General features: G+C 46.6%; 2 protein-coding genes and 8 non-coding genes across 24 annotated transcripts in view; all 10 read left to right on the top strand.

Moving 5' to 3' along the window:
• The window catches only part of LOC127944872 (uncharacterized), a 352827-nt gene that overhangs the window by 248450 nt on the left and 86642 nt on the right, over positions 1–17735 (top strand). For 5 of the 15 annotated variants that reach the window (XM_052541250.1, XM_052541237.1, XM_052541226.1 and 2 more), the window contains one exon: positions 3633–4781. The exons of 9 other annotated variants lie outside the window; for them this stretch is intronic. In XM_052541250.1, the coding sequence (XP_052397210.1) occupies positions 3847–4620 (774 nt within the window). In that variant the 5' untranslated portion in view covers positions 3633–3846 and the 3' untranslated portion in view covers positions 4621–4781. Of the gene's footprint in view, positions 1–1328; positions 1456–3632; positions 4782–17735 lie in introns of those variants that run through there. One more of the 15 variants, XM_052541242.1, reaches the window with a different exon arrangement.
• LOC127944298 (uncharacterized) overlaps positions 1–17735 on the top strand; it is a 170237-nt gene that overhangs the window by 99855 nt on the left and 52647 nt on the right. The window lies entirely within an intron of this gene.
• LOC127945581 (U2 spliceosomal RNA) lies at positions 5092–5273 on the top strand. Its single transcript, XR_008150897.1, has one exon. It is a non-coding gene; the product is annotated as a U2 spliceosomal RNA (small nuclear RNA).
• Positions 5648–5811, top strand: LOC127945210 (U1 spliceosomal RNA). Its single transcript, XR_008150557.1, has one exon. It is a non-coding gene; the product is annotated as a U1 spliceosomal RNA (small nuclear RNA).
• LOC127945455 (U2 spliceosomal RNA) lies at positions 9483–9673 on the top strand. The gene has a single exon (XR_008150787.1). It is a non-coding gene; the product is annotated as a U2 spliceosomal RNA (small nuclear RNA).
• On the top strand, positions 10048–10211 carry LOC127945209 (U1 spliceosomal RNA). The gene has a single exon (XR_008150556.1). It is a non-coding gene; the product is annotated as a U1 spliceosomal RNA (small nuclear RNA).
• On the top strand, positions 12699–12889 carry LOC127945454 (U2 spliceosomal RNA). Its single transcript, XR_008150786.1, has one exon. It is a non-coding gene; the product is annotated as a U2 spliceosomal RNA (small nuclear RNA).
• Positions 13264–13427, top strand: LOC127945207 (U1 spliceosomal RNA). The gene has a single exon (XR_008150554.1). It is a non-coding gene; the product is annotated as a U1 spliceosomal RNA (small nuclear RNA).
• On the top strand, positions 15908–16098 carry LOC127945453 (U2 spliceosomal RNA). Its single transcript, XR_008150785.1, has one exon. It is a non-coding gene; the product is annotated as a U2 spliceosomal RNA (small nuclear RNA).
• Positions 16473–16636, top strand: LOC127945206 (U1 spliceosomal RNA). Its single transcript, XR_008150553.1, has one exon. It is a non-coding gene; the product is annotated as a U1 spliceosomal RNA (small nuclear RNA).

The raw sequence follows: 17735 nt of genomic DNA, 5'->3' as shown, positions 1-17735 counted from the left end.
TGCCTCTGAACAAAGGTTTTGACTTAAGTTTTAAGACTGCTTCCCTGCTAAGTGAGTTTTGGCAAAGGTTTGAATCTGTTAAATCCCAGTTCTCTATGTTTATGGTGGAGAAACTTTCTGACAACACACTTAAAACTGTGATTGTCAGAATGTTCAATGAAACTGTGACTGGTGAAGATATATGTGTGTGGCTGGGTAGATTTTGCACTGTTCGAGGCCAGCCAGTCAAGGTGCTAGATGAAGATGGTATCTGGACATGCTCCTGGCGAATCCCCATTAAACAATGGGAGGACGCTGGGGGCTACCAGGGCCTGAAACATCTGCCCTCCATGATTGTGCTTGGAGAGAACAGAGGCTACATTCATTACCAGGGTATGCCTAAGTTATGTCGGAAATGTGGGAAATTTGGTCACTTAGCCGATGTATGCCAAGAATTAGTTTGTGGGAAGTGCAAAGAAATTGGTCACGGGTTTGAACAGTGTACCAATGGCAGGCGGTGCAATCTTTGTGGAGATTCAAACCACCTCTACAGAGATTGCCCTAAAAGTTTTGCCAACAAGCTCAAAATGGCCGCCCCACATTGGCACCAAACAAACGAAGAAAGGAAAGAGGAGGCGGTCCCTGAGGTTTTGGCGGGAATTTCAAATTCCCAGCCAGCCTCAGGGATTGGGCAGGAAGGAGGAAGTGGGGCGGCCATAGGGGCGGAGTCAGATATTGAAATGGAAAAAGGCACGAAAGGAGAAGTGACCGAGGGAGAAACAAGCTCCTCCCTACAAACGGTGTCAGAGTTGGTACAGGAATCCAGTGGGAGTGAATTTGAGTGTTCACTCCCAAATGCTCAAGTGCAAAAAAGACCTGCGGGATCTCCTCTGGTGGAAACCGAGGAGAAAAAAGCTAGGGCAGCACAGCGGCTTGATAGTTCCGATTTGGAAGATCAAGAACGCATGTGGCCCCTAGAGTCCCCAAATGAGGTATCTTTTTTGCACATCAAGCTAAGAACATCGTCGCCTAGGGAGTTACAAGAGGATTTCTCTGTAGCACCCGAGGCGTCGAGCACCTGCTCTCCAGGACCCAGTTCATCTGTGAGAAAGGAAGGGCAGGTGAAACAAGATAAAACATGATTTTAAGTATATTTTTGTAGTCTTTTTGTCTTCTGTTTAAATGTCTCATACTGTTTTAACCATACTGCTCATGGCCCTCACTATCTCTACCATTAATGTAAGAAGTGTGAGGTCCACCTTACGAGCACAGAGCATTTTATCCTTTTTAAAGTGTTTTAAGTCAGACTTGTTTTTACTGCAAGAGTGTGCTCTGCCCTTTTTAAATAGTTACAGAAAGTTGGAGGAGATGTGGACCATGGGGCCCTCAATATGGAGTGGCTCCAACTTCAACAAAAATGACGGTGTCGCTATTTTAATCAACAATTCAAACATCACGGTGAAGGATAGCACTGTGGTGAGGGAAGGGCGGGCTCTTTTAGCAAACCTGACTTTTTTAGGGAGGGATTTTAAGGTTCTTAATGTGTATGGTTTTACAGAAAAAAATGACAGATATGAGCTTTTAGAAGACCTGCAGCCCCACATGTTAGGCAGGGCTCCCCTAATAGTAGCAGGGGATTTTAACTGTGTTTTATCCAAAACAGATAGGAAGAGAGTAGGAGAAGATTTTAAGGTCGATAAGACATCGGTTTTATTGCAAAATTTAGTCAAGGATTTTAAGTTAGTTGACTGTTTTAAACAACTGCATCAAAGAGAGGAGGGCTTCACCTGGTTCAGTGGTGATGGCACCAGAGCCTCTCGAATTGACTATGTTTTTACAAGGGACTGCCCGCCAACCGATGCAACATTGACCCCTCCCTTTTTTTCTGATCACATGATACTGTCTTGCACCCTTTCACTTTCCATGGGTGTGACGGTAGGAGGAGGGCTGTGGAAGCTGAACTGTTCCCTATTAGAGGATGAAGAAGTGGTTAGAGAGTATAGGGAGCAGTTCAGCCAATGGCAGACCCTCCAAGACTTTTATGATACACGTGCACAGTGGTGGGAAGTGGTTAAGGACCGGACAAGACAGTTTTTTAGAAATATAGGGAAAAGGAAAAAGAACAGGGAAAGAAGACACATGATGGGGCTGCAAAAAAGACTGCAGAGATATTTTAACCTTTTAAACAGTGGATTGGATTTTACAGAAGAGATAAAAGAAGTCAAGAAAGAAATGTCAGTTTTATTCGAAGTTCAGAGTAGGGGTGTTATTTTAAGATGTAAAGAAAGAGAAATAGAAGAAGGGGAGAAATGCACAAGATACTTTTTTAAAAAAATTATTACACGGGGTGGGTCAATCTCTGCTTTGAAGACTTTTACCGGGAGGGAAGCAAGCGGCACAAAAGAGATTTTAAATGAAACTGAAAACTTTTATAATAATTTATATAGTGCAAAAGAGGCTCATAATGGGGTTTTAGAGGAAGTTTTAACCTTTTTAAATAAAAAGGTAAAGAGCCCAGATGTGCTTTTATCCCAGGATTTTACAGTTTTAGAAATTCAGAAAGCTTTAAAACATTTTAAAAAAGGGAAGTCCCCTGGCATTGACGGACTTCCCTTTGAATTTTATCTGACTTTCTGGGACATTTTAGCACACGAACTGTTGACCGTTTTTAAAGAATTTGAGACTCTTGACAGACTTCCTGACAGCTTTAGAGTAGGGATAGTTTCATTATTATATAAGAAAGGAGACAAGACTGACTTGAAAAACTGGCGACCAATCACGCTTTTAAATTTTGATTGTAAACTTTTTAGTAAGATTTTAGCAACACGCATGTCGACTGTTTTAGAGGACGTGATCCACCCGGATCAAGCTTGTGCTGTGCCCGGAAGAAAGATAACAGACAACCTAGTGCTGATTAGAGACGCCATCTGTTACGCGAGAGACAGAAATATTCGGCTAGTAGTCCTAAATTTAGATTTTGAAAAAGCATTTGATCGAGTCTCGCACCAGTACCTCTTCCAGGTTCTGGAGAAAATGGGGCTTCCAAAGAGGTTTATAGCCTGGGTGGGACTGCTGTACAAGGGAATAGTCAGCAAAATTCTAATAAATGGGCATCTTTCCAAAGCTGTGGACATACACAGTGGTGTCCGTCAGGGATGTCCTTTATCTCCTCTTCTGTATGTGGCTTGCATCGAGCCACTGGCACAGATCTTGAGAAGGGACAAATGGATCAAAGGACTGGACGTTCCTGGGACGGGGGGACTGACGGCGACCTGTGTTTTATATATGGATGACGTAACTCTTTTAGCCACAGACGTTTTATCAATACGAAGAGCACTGGACTTGACTGACTGGTACGGTCGGGCCTCGGGCGCCAAACTCAATAGAAACAAGTCCGAGGCCCAGCTCTTCGGGCCGTGGGGAGACGTGGACACAGGAGGACTTGATTTGGTTTTTAAAGACAACGATTTTAAGATTTTAGGCGTTAAATTTGATAAAGACGGGGGTGGACGGGAAAACTGGACTGACTTGTTAGGGAAAGTTAGGAAAAGACTGGGGTTTTGGGGACTAAGACAGATGACGATGGAAGGCAAGGTTTTAATTTTTAAATCTGTGATTTTACCTCTGATTTTACTTGTCTGTTCTGTTTTTAGCCCCCCTCGGTGGTTCCTGGGGAAACTGGAGAGGGCGGTGTTTTACTTCCTGTGGGGGTCCAAGTGGGAGCGCCTGAAGAGGGAGACCATCAAGAAAAGGCCGGAGAACGGTGGAAAAGGCCTCCCAGACCCCCACCTGTTTTTAGGCAGCCGCTTCACCGCCCTGCACATTAGTTATGCCACGACCCCATCCAAAGAAAACAAGACGGCTGCAATGGCGCGATTCTGGATGGGGTCTTACCTACGAACACTGAAAATTTTACCAGTGGACTTGAAAACCCCAGTGTCTTTTAACTTGCCCAAAGAGTACAGTTTTATAAAAAAGTTTTTAAAGAAATACCTTTTAGAGAGTGAAGATGTCACCATTTTAACTCAACACAAGTCTCTCATCTCTGTTGTGCAGGACCGGGAACCGGTGAGTCCAGTTCCGGGCCTCACACCAAGTGAGGCCAAACAGGTTTGGCGGAACGCGGCTCACCCCGCTCTCCAGAACAGGCACAAGGACTTATCGTGGATGGTGGCTCATGAGATCCTCCCGGTCAGGGCGGTTATGCACTCCAGAGGCATGGCCAAAAACCCCATCTGCCCGCGGTCCGGCTGCAATTCCCCGGAGACCGTCCACCACCTGCTCTGGGAGTGCAGCACTGCGCGGGACCTGTGGGCCAAGACCGGCCCCCTGTATTTCCCGTGCCTACCAGCGGGTGGGGCCCAGTTCGGGTACCAGCTCGCCATCCTTGGGGTGGGCCGGGGCTTGAAGGACTTGACGGCACAGAAATTTACCTCGCTCTGGCTCACCCTCAACGTCATCAAGGATGCCATCTGGGCCACCAGAAACCTGCTGGTGGGGAAGCGCGTTACGGTAACCCTCCATGCATGCGAGCTAAAGGTAACATCAATGCTGCAGGGGTACCGGATGACGATATTCGGACGGGGGGGCCGGGGTCGCACGGAGAGGGTCCCGGCAGGCACCGACCCTGGCCGCCCGTAGATGCACCCTCACCACTCTGGCTACGGGAACAGCGGGCCAGCGGGCCGGAGGAGAGGGGATCTCCGCTGAGTCCATAAAGTAGCATCTCATGTCCCTGTTCTGGAGAGTGGGGTGATGACCCACTTGATAAGGACTCACTCCCGGTCTTGCACAACAGATGATTTTTAAATTGGTGTTTTTTATTGTTTTATTATGAAAGAGTTTTTATTAACATATATACGAGGCTTGTTTGCTTTTTTTAAAATTTGTGTTTTACTTTGGAACTGACCGCACCTTTTAAACACACCTCAATAATGGACTTTTAAAAACAAGCAAAACACTGTGATTTTAATCAAATGCTTTTTAAAAATGATTGTTTATTTCATTTTACCATGTGTATTTATTATATTGCTTGTTTTAATGTGTGATTAAAAAGAAAATGGTGTGTGAAAAAGAAAAAATGCAAATGGAAAAAATGTAAATGGTGACAATAAAACTTTTTCGAAAGAAAAAAAAAAAAATCTGTTCTTATCAGTTTAATATCTGATACGTCCCCCATCCGGGGACTACATATTAAATGGATTTTTAGATCACGGAGCTGGAGCCGGGGCTTGCTCCGTCCACTCCATGCATCGGCCTGGTATTGCAGTGTCTCCAGGAACGGTGTGCTTTCCCTTTTTGGGGATTGCCATTTATTGTGTCGAATAGCAGAACAAGGAATGAGAGCTGCCATTGCAGATGCTGTGGTTTATTGCAAACTTTTTTCCTGATGTGTCCACCTGGGGTCTTGGACTCTTCCACTAACGATGCACCCACCTGAGGTCTTGAAGTCTTTCACAGACGAGGTGACGCATCGAATCAGGTGTGTTTGTTTAAAGAGAGTCATCTAAAACTGGCGTTGGGAAGCACCGGCCCATGAGCTTGGCAGTTTCCAGGCCAGTAACGGAAGGCACCCGTCCTTCCTTTCCCGGAGGGGGGGCGGAGGGCTAACCGTTGGTGAGGATGGTAGAGATGCAAATCAGACCTCTGGCTGACCGCCTGGGCCTTCATACTTACCTGGCAGGGGAGACACCATGATCAAGAAGGCGGTTCACCCAGGGCGAGGCTTGTCCATTGCACTCCGGCCATGCTGACCCCTGCGAATTCCCCAAATGCGGGAATCTCGACTGCATAATTTATGGTAGTGGGGGACTGCGTTCGCGCTCTCCCCTGAAATTGTTGGTGAAACAAAGCAGAAGAGGTTTTTACAGTTTTTTATTTATTTTCCTTTCAGAATGGGGAGTTCTGTCACATGCGAGATATGTGTTGTGCGCCTGTGAAACAAAGTCACTTGCGCTCTTGAAAAATCGGACCCTGGTGGGTAGTTTAGTTCGAACATAGCGCAGACCTTACTTTGAAAGTAGATTGGACTGACTGCAGCCTAGCTGTAACTGTCTCCATGTTGTTTGGTTGTCCTTTTTTTCGATTCGTATTAATTTTGTTGTCGCTTACAGCGACACCTAGTGGCCTGTCGCCGCGCCCTTTTTCACCTGGCCTCGGACTGAGCCCCTGCACAGGTGTGCCGATTTGGGTGAAGGGATCTCACTCCTTCCTGGAGTTATAGCCATTCGAGCCACCTCGGACACGCCACCTTAGCACGCTTTGAGGTCCCCTCGCCAAGGTGAATGGAAATTTCCTATTTTTTTGGATGATTATTGACAGTCAGACTCCAGAGAAGCTTTCTGTGCTGATTTGGGTGGGACTGGGCCAAATACCTGGCGCCAGGTTGCAAAAGAAGGTTTTCGACAAAATCCAAAATACCCGAAAATTTCGTCAGAGCGACGGGCCAATCTGAGACCTGCGTCTCGTTCGGCTCGAGCCAAGGATTCCGGTGACATAAGGCACGTGGCTCTGCGACCAACCATTTGGGAGTTACGAGCGATGCCGTACTTTCCGTCGCTGCAGTTCCACCGTCAGGCCGATCGGGACAAGGCCCGGTGACGTTGCAGACAGGGGAGGGTACTACCATCCCGCAGTGTTGCAGGTGTTTTCATCTTTGTTTGATTGTCCATTTACATTACATTTTCCCTATTTTTCAGCTTACGGCGCCACCTAGTGGCCTGTCGCCGCGTCCCTTTTCACCTGGCCTCGGACTGAGCCCCTGCACAGGTGTGCCGATTTGGGTGAAGGGATCTCACTCCTTCCTGGAGTTATAGCCATTCGAGCCACCTCGGACACGCCACCTTAGCACGTTTTGAGGTCCCCTCGCCAAGGTGAATGGAAATTTCCTCTATTTTTGGATGATTATTGACACTCAGACTCCAGAGAAGCTTTCTGTGCTGATTTGGGTGGGACTGGGCCAAATACCTGGCGCCAGGTTGCAAAAGAAGGTTTTCGACAAAATCCAAAATACCCGAAAATTTCGTCAGAGCGACGGGCCAATCTGAGACCTGCGTCTCGTTCGGCTCGAGCCAAGGATTCCGGTGACATAAGGCACGTGGCTCTGCGACCAACCGTTTGGGAGTTACGAGCGATGCCGTACTTTCCGTCGCTGCAGTTCCACCGTCAGGCCGATCGGGACAAGGCCCGGTGACGTTGCAGACAGGGGAGGGTACTACCATCCCGCAGTGTTGCAGGTGTTTTCATCTTTGTTTGATTGTCCATTTACATTACATTTTCCCTATTTTTCAGCTTACGGCGCCACCTAGTGGCCTGTCGCCGCGTCCCTTTTCACCTGGCCTCGGACTGAGCCCCTGCACAGGTGTGCCGATTTGGGTGAAGGGATCTCACTCCTTCCTGGAGTTATAGCCATTCGAGCCACCTCGGACAGGCCACCTTAGCACGTTTTGAGGTCCCCTCGCCAAGGTGAATGGAAATTTCCTCTATTTTTGGATGATTATTGACACTCAGACTCCAGAGAAGCTTTCTGTGCTGATTTGGGTGGGACTGGGCCAAATACCTGGCGCCAGGTTGCAAAAGAAGGTTTTCGACAAAATCCAAAATACCCGAAAATTTCGTCAGAGCGACGGGCCAATCTGAGACCTGCGTCTCGTTCGGCTCGAGCCAAGGATTCCGGTGACATAAGGCACGTGGCTCTGCGACCAACCGTTTGGGAGTTACGAGCGATGCCGTACTTTCCGTCGCTGCAGTTCCACCGTCAGGCCGATCGGGACAAGGCCCGGTGACGTTGCAGACAGGGGAGGGTACTACCATCCCGCAGTGTTGCAGGTGTTTTCATCTTTGTTTGATTGTCCATTTACATTACATTTTCCCTATTTTTCAGCTTACGGCGCCACCTAGTGGCCTGTCGCCGCGTCCCTTTTCACCTGGCCTCGGACTGAGCCCCTGCACAGGTGTGCCGATTTGGGTGAAGGGATCTCACTCCTTCCTGGAGTTATAGCCATTCGAGCCACCTCGGACAGGCCACCTTAGCACGTTTTGAGGTCCCCTCGCCAAGGTGAATGGAAATTTCCTCTATTTTTGGATGATTATTGACACTCAGACTCCAGAGAAGCTTTCTGTGCTGATTTGGGTGGGACTGGGCCAAATACCTGGCGCCAGGTTGCAAAAGAAGGTTTTCGACAAAATCCAAAATACCCGAAAATTTCGTCAGAGCGACGGGCCAATCTGAGACCTGCGTCTCGTTCGGCTCGAGCCAAGGATTCCGGTGACATAAGGCACGTGGCTCTGCGACCAACCGTTTGGGAGTTACGAGCCATGCCGTACTTTCCGTCAGGCCGATCGGGACGAGGCCCGGTGACGTTGTAGACAGGGGAGGGTACTACCCAGATAGCACACTTACGTCTGCAAGATGTCTGTTAAAGAAATGTTGATCTGGAAAGCATCTGCCATCTACAAACGTCTGACATACGCCTTTCAGATGTCAGTTTTATATACCTTCTAAATCATAAACATCTAAAAGACATCTAATTGACATCTATCTGACATCTAAAAGGCAGTGTTGGGGAGTAACTAGTTACATGTAACAGCATTACGTAATTTAATTACAAAATGAATGTAACTGTAATTAGTTACAGTTACGAAGAAAAAATTAGTAATTAAATTAAAGTTACTTATGAAATTTTTAACGATTACAAAGGCAATTACATTTGAATATTTACACACATCCACATACAGATTTCACTGATTTCTTTCCCAAATTGCACTGACTGTTCTGAGACATACGCCCTAATAATTTCCAGAATTTTAACAGAATTTTTTGTTTTTCCCAGTCCGCCCTTCCTGTAAATTAATGGCAAAAACATGCAGTTTCATTTAATACAAATAGGCCTACTGAAGCTTGCAGTGTTGTCAGCCTCTGCCGCCTCAATATAGGAGTACATGAGCACATAAACATCATTTCTAGAACTGCTCTGTGTCACGTCATGCATTTTACCTATCATATCATATACAAAGAGACAGCAGTTTAAAAAAACACCAATGTTTCAGGAGTTTATTATACAGGAATGACACATGCTTATTAGATAACTGTATTTGAGTTGATGTATATGTTTTTATTTATTATTATTTCATTTTCACAAATTTAGAAAAGTAATCTAAAAGTACTCAAAAGTAATTAGTTACATTACTTTAATAAAGTAATTGAAAAAGTTATACTACTATAACATTTTAAACAGGGTAACTTGTAATCTGTAACCTATTACATTTCCAAAGTAACCTTCCAAACACTGCTAAAAGGAGACGTCCAATAGACGTATTGCAGATGAGCAAACAGCCTTAAAACTACATCTTGCAGATGTAAATTCATATGTCAAATAGACGTCTCCTAGATGTATGTGTGCTATCAGGGTACCATCCCCCAGCGTTTTTAGGTCTCCCAAAACTTACCAAAGCCGAGATGGGCATCGCCGTGTCCGGCTTCCTCCCTGCTGCGTCTTAGCAGCATCGCTTCTCGGCCTTTTGGCTAAGATCAAGTGTAGTATCTGTTCTTATCAGTTTAATATCTGATACGTCCCCCATCCGGGGACTACATATTAAATGGATTTTTAGATCACGGAGCTGGAGCCGGGGCTTGCTCCGTCCACTCCATGCATCGGCCTGGTATTGCAGTGTCTCCAGGAACGGTGTGCTTTCCCTTTTTGGGGATTGCCATTTATTGTGTCGAATAGCAGAACAAGGAATGAGAGCTGCCATTGCAGATGCTGTGGTTTATTGCAAACTTTTTTCCTGATGTGTCCACCTGGGGTCTTGGACTCTTCCACTAACGATGCACCCACCTGAGGTCTTGAAGTCTTTCACAGACGAGGTGACGCATCGAATCAGGTGTGTTTGTTTAAAGAGAGTCATCTAAAACTGGCGTTGGGAAGCACCGGCCCATGAGCTTGGCAGTTTCCAGGCCAGTAACGGAAGGCACCCGTCCTTCCTTTCCCGGAGGGGGGGCGGAGGGCTAACCGTTGGTGAGGATGGTAGAGATGCAAATCAGACCTCTGGCTGACCGCCTGGGCCTTCATACTTACCTGGCAGGGGAGACACCATGATCAAGAAGGCGGTTCACCCAGGGCGAGGCTTGTCCATTGCACTCCGGCCATGCTGACCCCTGCGAATTCCCCAAATGCGGGAATCTCGACTGCATAATTTATGGTAGTGGGGGACTGCGTTCGCGCTCTCCCCTGAAATTGTTGGTGAAACAAAGCAGAAGAGGTTTTTACAGTTTTTTATTTATTTTCCTTTCAGAATGGGGAGTTCTGTCACATGCGAGATATGTGTTGTGCGCCTGTGAAACAAAGTCACTTGCGCTCTTGAAAAATCGGACCCTGGTGGGTAGTTTAGTTCGAACATAGCGCAGACCTTACTTTGAAAGTAGATTGGACTGACTGCAGCCTAGCTGTAACTGTCTCCATGTTGTTTGGTTGTCCTTTTTTTCGATTCGTATTAATTTTGTTGTCGCTTACAGCGACACCTAGTGGCCTGTCGCCGCGCCCTTTTTCACCTGGCCTCGGACTGAGCCCCTGCACAGGTGTGCCGATTTGGGTGAAGGGATCTCACTCCTTCCTGGAGTTATAGCCATTCGAGCCACCTCGGACACGCCACCTTAGCACGCTTTGAGGTCCCCTCGCCAAGGTGAATGGAAATTTCCTATTTTTTTGGATGATTATTGACAGTCAGACTCCAGAGAAGCTTTCTGTGCTGATTTGGGTGGGACTGGGCCAAATACCTGGCGCCAGGTTGCAAAAGAAGGTTTTCGACAAAATCCAAAATACCCGAAAATTTCGTCAGAGCGACGGGCCAATCTGAGACCTGCGTCTCGTTCGGCTCGAGCCAAGGATTCCGGTGACATAAGGCACGTGGCTCTGCGACCAACCGTTTGGGAGTTACGAGCCATGCCGTACTTTCCGTCGCTGCAGTTCCACCGTCAGGCCGATCGGGACAAGGCCCGGTGACGTTGCAGACAGGGGAGGGTACTACCATCCCGCAGTGTTGCAGGTGTTTTCATCTTTGTTTGATTGTCCATTTACATTACATTTTCCCTATTTTTCAGCTTACGGCGCCACCTAGTGGCCTGTCGCCGCGTCCCTTTTCACCTGGCCTCGGACTGAGCCCCTGCACAGGTGTGCCGATTTGGGTGAAGGGATCTCACTCCTTCCTGGAGTTATAGCCATTCGAGCCACCTCGGACACGCCACCTTAGCACGTTTTGAGGTCCCCTCGCCAAGGTGAATGGAAATTTCCTCTATTTTTGGATGATTATTGACACTCAGACTCCAGAGAAGCTTTCTGTGCTGATTTGGGTGGGACTGGGCCAAATACCTGGCGCCAGGTTGCAAAAGAAGGTTTTCGACAAAATCCAAAATACCCGAAAATTTCGTCAGAGCGACGGGCCAATCTGAGACCTGCGTCTCGTTCGGCTCGAGCCAAGGATTCCGGTGACATAAGGCACGTGGCTCTGCGACCAACCGTTTGGGAGTTACGAGCCATGCCGTACTTTCCGTCAGGCCGATCGGGACGAGGCCCGGTGACGTTGTAGACAGGGGAGGGTACTACCCAGATAGCACACTTACGTCTGCAAGATGTCTGTTAAAGAAATGTTGATCTGGAAAGCATCTGCCATCTACAAACGTCTGACATACGCCTTTCAGATGTCAGTTTTATATACCTTCTAAATCATAAACATCTAAAAGACATCTAATTGACATCTATCTGACATCTAAAAGGCAGTGTTGGGGAGTAACTAGTTACATGTAACAGCATTACGTAATTTAATTACAAAATGAATGTAACTGTAATTAGTTACAGTTACGAAGAAAAAATTAGTAATTAAATTAAAGTTACTTATGAAATTTTTAACGATTACAAAGGCAATTACATTTGAATATTTACACACATCCACATACAGATTTCACTGATTTCTTTCCCAAATTGCACTGACTGTTCTGAGACATACGCCCTAATAATTTCCAGAATTTTAACAGAATTTTTTGTTTTTCCCAGTCCGCCCTTCCTGTAAATTAATGGCAAAAACATGCAGTTTCATTTAATACAAATAGGCCTACTGAAGCTTGCAGTGTTGTCAGCCTCTGCCGCCTCAATATAGGAGTACATGAGCACATAAACATCATTTCTAGAACTGCTCTGTGTCACGTCATGCATTTTACCTATCATATCATATACAAAGAGACAGCAGTTTAAAAAAACACCAATGTTTCAGGAGTTTATTATACAGGAATGACACATGCTTATTAGATAACTGTATTTGAGTTGATGTATATGTTTTTATTTATTATTATTTCATTTTCACAAATTTAGAAAAGTAATCTAAAAGTACTCAAAAGTAATTAGTTACATTACTTTAATAAAGTAATTGAAAAAGTTATACTACTATAACATTTTAAACAGGGTAACTTGTAATCTGTAACCTATTACATTTCCAAAGTAACCTTCCAAACACTGCTAAAAGGAGACGTCCAATAGACGTATTGCAGATGAGCAAACAGCCTTAAAACTACATCTTGCAGATGTAAATTCATATGTCAAATAGACGTCTCCTAGATGTATGTGTGCTATCAGGGTACCATCCCCCAGCGTTTTTAGGTCTCCCAAAACTTACCAAAGCCGAGATGGGCATCGCCGTGTCCGGCTTCCTCCCTGCTGCGTCTTAGCAGCATCGCTTCTCGGCCTTTTGGCTAAGATCAAGTGTAGTATCTGTTCTTATCAGTTTAATATCTGATACGTCCCCCATCCGGGGACTACATATTAAATGGATTTTTAGATCACGGAGCTGGAGCCGGGGCTTGCTCCGTCCACTCCATGCATCGGCCTGGTATTGCAGTGTCTCCAGGAACGGTGTGCTTTCCCTTTTTGGGGATTGCCATTTATTGTGTCGAATAGCAGAACAAGGAATGAGAGCTGCCATTGCAGATGCTGTGGTTTATTGCAAACTTTTTTCCTGATGTGTCCACCTGGGGTCTTGGACTCTTCCACTAACGATGCACCCACCTGAGGTCTTGAAGTCTTTCACAGACGAGGTGACGCATCGAATCAGGTGTGTTTGTTTAAAGAGAGTCATCTAAAACTGGCGTTGGGAAGCACCGGCCCATGAGCTTGGCAGTTTCCAGGCCAGTAACGGAAGGCACCCGTCCTTCCTTTCCCGGAGGGGGGGCGGAGGGCTAACCGTTGGTGAGGATGGTAGAGATGCAAATCAGACCTCTGGCTGACCGCCTGGGCCTTCATACTTACCTGGCAGGGGAGACACCATGATCAAGAAGGCGGTTCACCCAGGGCGAGGCTTGTCCATTGCACTCCGGCCATGCTGACCCCTGCGAATTCCCCAAATGCGGGAATCTCGACTGCATAATTTATGGTAGTGGGGGACTGCGTTCGCGCTCTCCCCTGAAATTGTTGGTGAAACAAAGCAGAAGAGGTTTTTACAGTTTTTTATTTATTTTCCTTTCAGAATGGGGAGTTCTGTCACATGCGAGATATGTGTTGTGCGCCTGTGAAACAAAGTCACTTGCGCTCTTGAAAAATCGGACCCTGGTGGGTAGTTTAGTTCGAACATAGCGCAGACCTTACTTTGAAAGTAGATTGGACTGACTGCAGCCTAGCTGTAACTGTCTCCATGTTGTTTGGTTGTCCTTTTTTTCGATTCGTATTAATTTTGTTGTCGCTTACAGCGACACCTAGTGGCCTGTCGCCGCGCCCTTTTTCACCTGGCCTCGGACTGAGCCCCTGCACAGGTGTGCCGATTTGGGTGAAGGGATCTCACTCCTTCCTGGAGTTATAGCCATTCGAGCCACCTCGGACACGCCACCTTAGCACGCTTTGAGGTCCCCTCGCCAAGGTGAATGGAAATTTCCTATTTTTTTGGATGATTATTGACAGTCAGACTCCAGAGAAGCTTTCTGTGCTGATTTGGGTGGGACTGGGCCAAATACCTGGCGCCAGGTTGCAAAAGAAGGTTTTCGACAAAATCCAAAATACCCGAAAATTTCGTCAGAGCGACGGGCCAATCTGAGACCTGCGTCTCGTTCGGCTCGAGCCAAGGATTCCGGTGACATAAGGCACGTGGCTCTGCGACCAACCGTTTGGGAGTTACGAGCCATGCCGTACTTTCCGTCGCTGCAGTTCCACCGTCAGGCCGATCGGGACAAGGCCCGGTGACGTTGCAGACAGGGGAGGGTACTACCATCCCGCAGTGTTGCAGGTGTTTTCATCTTTGTTTGATTGTCCATTTACATTACATTTTCCCTATTTTTCAGCTTACGGCGCCACCTAGTGGCCTGTCGCCGCGTCCCTTTTCACCTGGCCTCGGACTGAGCCCCTGCACAGGTGTGCCGATTTGGGTGAAGGGATCTCACTCCTTCCTGGAGTTATAGCCATTCGAGCCACCTCGGACACGCCACCTTAGCACGTTTTGAGGTCCCCTCGCCAAGGTGAATGGAAATTTCCTCTATTTTTGGATGATTATTGACACTCAGACTCCAGAGAAGCTTTCTGTGCTGATTTGGGTGGGACTGGGCCAAATACCTGGCGCCAGGTTGCAAAAGAAGGTTTTCGACAAAATACCCGAAAATTTCGTCAGAGCGACGGGCCAATCTGAGACCTGCGTCTCGTTCGGCTCGAGCCAAGGATTCCGGTGACATAAGGCACGTGGCTCTGCGACCAACCGTTTGGGAGTTACGAGCCATGCCGTACTTTCCGTCAGGCCGATCGGGACGAGGCCCGGTGACGTTGTAGACAGGGGAGGGTACTACCCAGATAGCACACTTACGTCTGCAAGATGTCTGTTAAAGAAATGTTGATCTGGAAAGCATCTGCCATCTACAAACGTCTGACATACGCCTTTCAGATGTCAGTTTTATATACCTTCTAAATCATAAACATCTAAAAGACATCTAATTGACATCTATCTGACATCTAAAAGGCAGTGTTGGGGAGTAACTAGTTACATGTAACAGCATTACGTAATTTAATTACAAAATGAATGTAACTGTAATTAGTTACAGTTACGAAGAAAAAATTAGTAATTAAATTAAAGTTACTTATGAAATTTTTAACGATTACAAAGGCAATTACATTTGAATATTTACACACATCCACATACAGATTTCACTGATTTCTTTCCCAAATTGCACTGACTGTTCTGAGACATACGCCCTAATAATTTCCAGAATTTTAACAGAATTTTTTGTTTTTCCCAGTCCGCCCTTCCTGTAAATTAATGGCAAAAACATGCAGTTTCATTTAATACAAATAGGCCTACTGAAGCTTGCAGTGTTGTCAGCCTCTGCCGCCTCAATATAGGAGTACATGAGCACATAAACATCATTTCTAGAACTGCTCTGTGTCACGTCATGCATTTTACCTATCATATCATATACAAAGAGACAGCAGTTTAAAAAAACACCAATGTTTCAGGAGTTTATTATACAGGAATGACACATGCTTATTAGATAACTGTATTTGAGTTGATGTATATGTTTTTATTTATTATTATTTCATTTTCACAAATTTAGAAAAGTAATCTAAAAGTACTCAAAAGTAATTAGTTACATTACTTTAATAAAGTAATTGAAAAAGTTATACTACTATAACATTTTAAACAGGGTAACTTGTAATCTGTAACCTATTACATTTCCAAAGTAACCTTCCAAACACTGCTAAAAGGAGACGTCCAATAGACGTATTGCAGATGAGCAAACAGCCTTAAAACTACATCTTGCAGATGTAAATTCATATGTCAAATAGACGTCTCCTAGATGTATGTGTGCTATCAGGGTACCATCCCCCAGCGTTTTTAGGTCTCCCAAAACTTACCAAAGCCGAGATGGGCATCGCCGTGTCCGGCTTCCTCCCTGCTGCGTCTTAGCAGCATCGCTTCTCGGCCTTTTGGCTAAGATCAAGTGTAGTATCTGTTCTTATCAGTTTAATATCTGATACGTCCCCCATCCGGGGACTACATATTAAATGGATTTTTAGATCACGGAGCTGGAGCCGGGGCTTGCTCCGTCCACTCCATGCATCGGCCTGGTATTGCAGTGTCTCCAGGAACGGTGTGCTTTCCCTTTTTGGGGATTGCCATTTATTGTGTCGAATAGCAGAACAAGGAATGAGAGCTGCCATTGCAGATGCTGTGGTTTATTGCAAACTTTTTTCCTGATGTGTCCACCTGGGGTCTTGGACTCTTCCACTAACGATGCACCCACCTGAGGTCTTGAAGTCTTTCACAGACGAGGTGACGCATCGAATCAGGTGTGTTTGTTTAAAGAGAGTCATCTAAAACTGGCGTTGGGAAGCACCGGCCCATGAGCTTGGCAGTTTCCAGGCCAGTAACGGAAGGCACCCGTCCTTCCTTTCCCGGAGGGGGGGCGGAGGGCTAACCGTTGGTGAGGATGGTAGAGATGCAAATCAGACCTCTGGCTGACCGCCTGGGCCTTCATACTTACCTGGCAGGGGAGACACCATGATCAAGAAGGCGGTTCACCCAGGGCGAGGCTTGTCCATTGCACTCCGGCCATGCTGACCCCTGCGAATTCCCCAAATGCGGGAATCTCGACTGCATAATTTATGGTAGTGGGGGACTGCGTTCGCGCTCTCCCCTGAAATTGTTGGTGAAACAAAGCAGAAGAGGTTTTTACAGTTTTTTATTTATTTTCCTTTCAGAATGGGGAGTTCTGTCACATGCGAGATATGTGTTGTGCGCCTGTGAAACAAAGTCACTTGCGCTCTTGAAAAATCGGACCCTGGTGGGTAGTTTAGTTCGAACATAGCGCAGACCTTACTTTGAAAGTAGATTGGACTGACTGCAGCCTAGCTGTAACTGTCTCCATGTTGTTTGGTTGTCCTTTTTTTCGATTCGTATTAATTTTGTTGTCGCTTACAGCGACACCTAGTGGCCTGTCGCCGCGCCCTTTTTCACCTGGCCTCGGACTGAGCCCCTGCACAGGTGTGCCGATTTGGGTGAAGGGATCTCACTCCTTCCTGGAGTTATAGCCATTCGAGCCACCTCGGACACGCCACCTTAGCACGCTTTGAGGTCCCCTCGCCAAGGTGAATGGAAATTTCCTATTTTTTTGGATGATTATTGACAGTCAGACTCCAGAGAAGCTTTCTGTGCTGATTTGGGTGGGACTGGGCCAAATACCTGGCGCCAGGTTGCAAAAGAAGGTTTTCGACAAAATCCAAAATACCCGAAAATTTCGTCAGAGCGACGGGCCAATCTGAGACCTGCGTCTCGTTCGGCTCGAGCCAAGGATTCCGGTGACATAAGGCACGTGGCTCTGCGACCAACCGTTTGGGAGTTACGAGCCATGCCGTACTTTCCGTCGCTGCAGTTCCACCGTCAGGCCGATCGGGACAAGGCCCGGTGACGTTGCAGACAGGGGAGGGTACTACCATCCCGCAGTGTTGCAGGTGTTTTCATCTTTGTTTGATTGTCCATTTACATTACATTTTCCCTATTTTTCAGCTTACGGCGCCACCTAGTGGCCTGTCGCCGCGTCCCTTTTCACCTGGCCTCGGACTGAGCCCCTGCACAGGTGTGCCGATTTGGGTGAAGGGATCTCACTCCTTCCTGGAGTTATAGCCATTCGAGCCACCTCGGACACGCCACCTTAGCACGTTTTGAGGTCCCCTCGCCAAGGTGAATGGAAATTTCCTCTATTTTTGGATGATTATTGACACTCAGACTCCAGAGAAGCT

Source organism: Carassius gibelio, chromosome A23 (assembly GCF_023724105.1).
Source record: "Carassius gibelio isolate Cgi1373 ecotype wild population from Czech Republic chromosome A23, carGib1.2-hapl.c, whole genome shotgun sequence".
Taxonomy (NCBI): Eukaryota; Metazoa; Chordata; class Actinopteri; order Cypriniformes; family Cyprinidae; genus Carassius; species Carassius gibelio.
The sequence above is the reverse complement of the archived record's forward strand: the minus strand, read 5'-3'. Positions and strand labels throughout refer to the sequence as shown.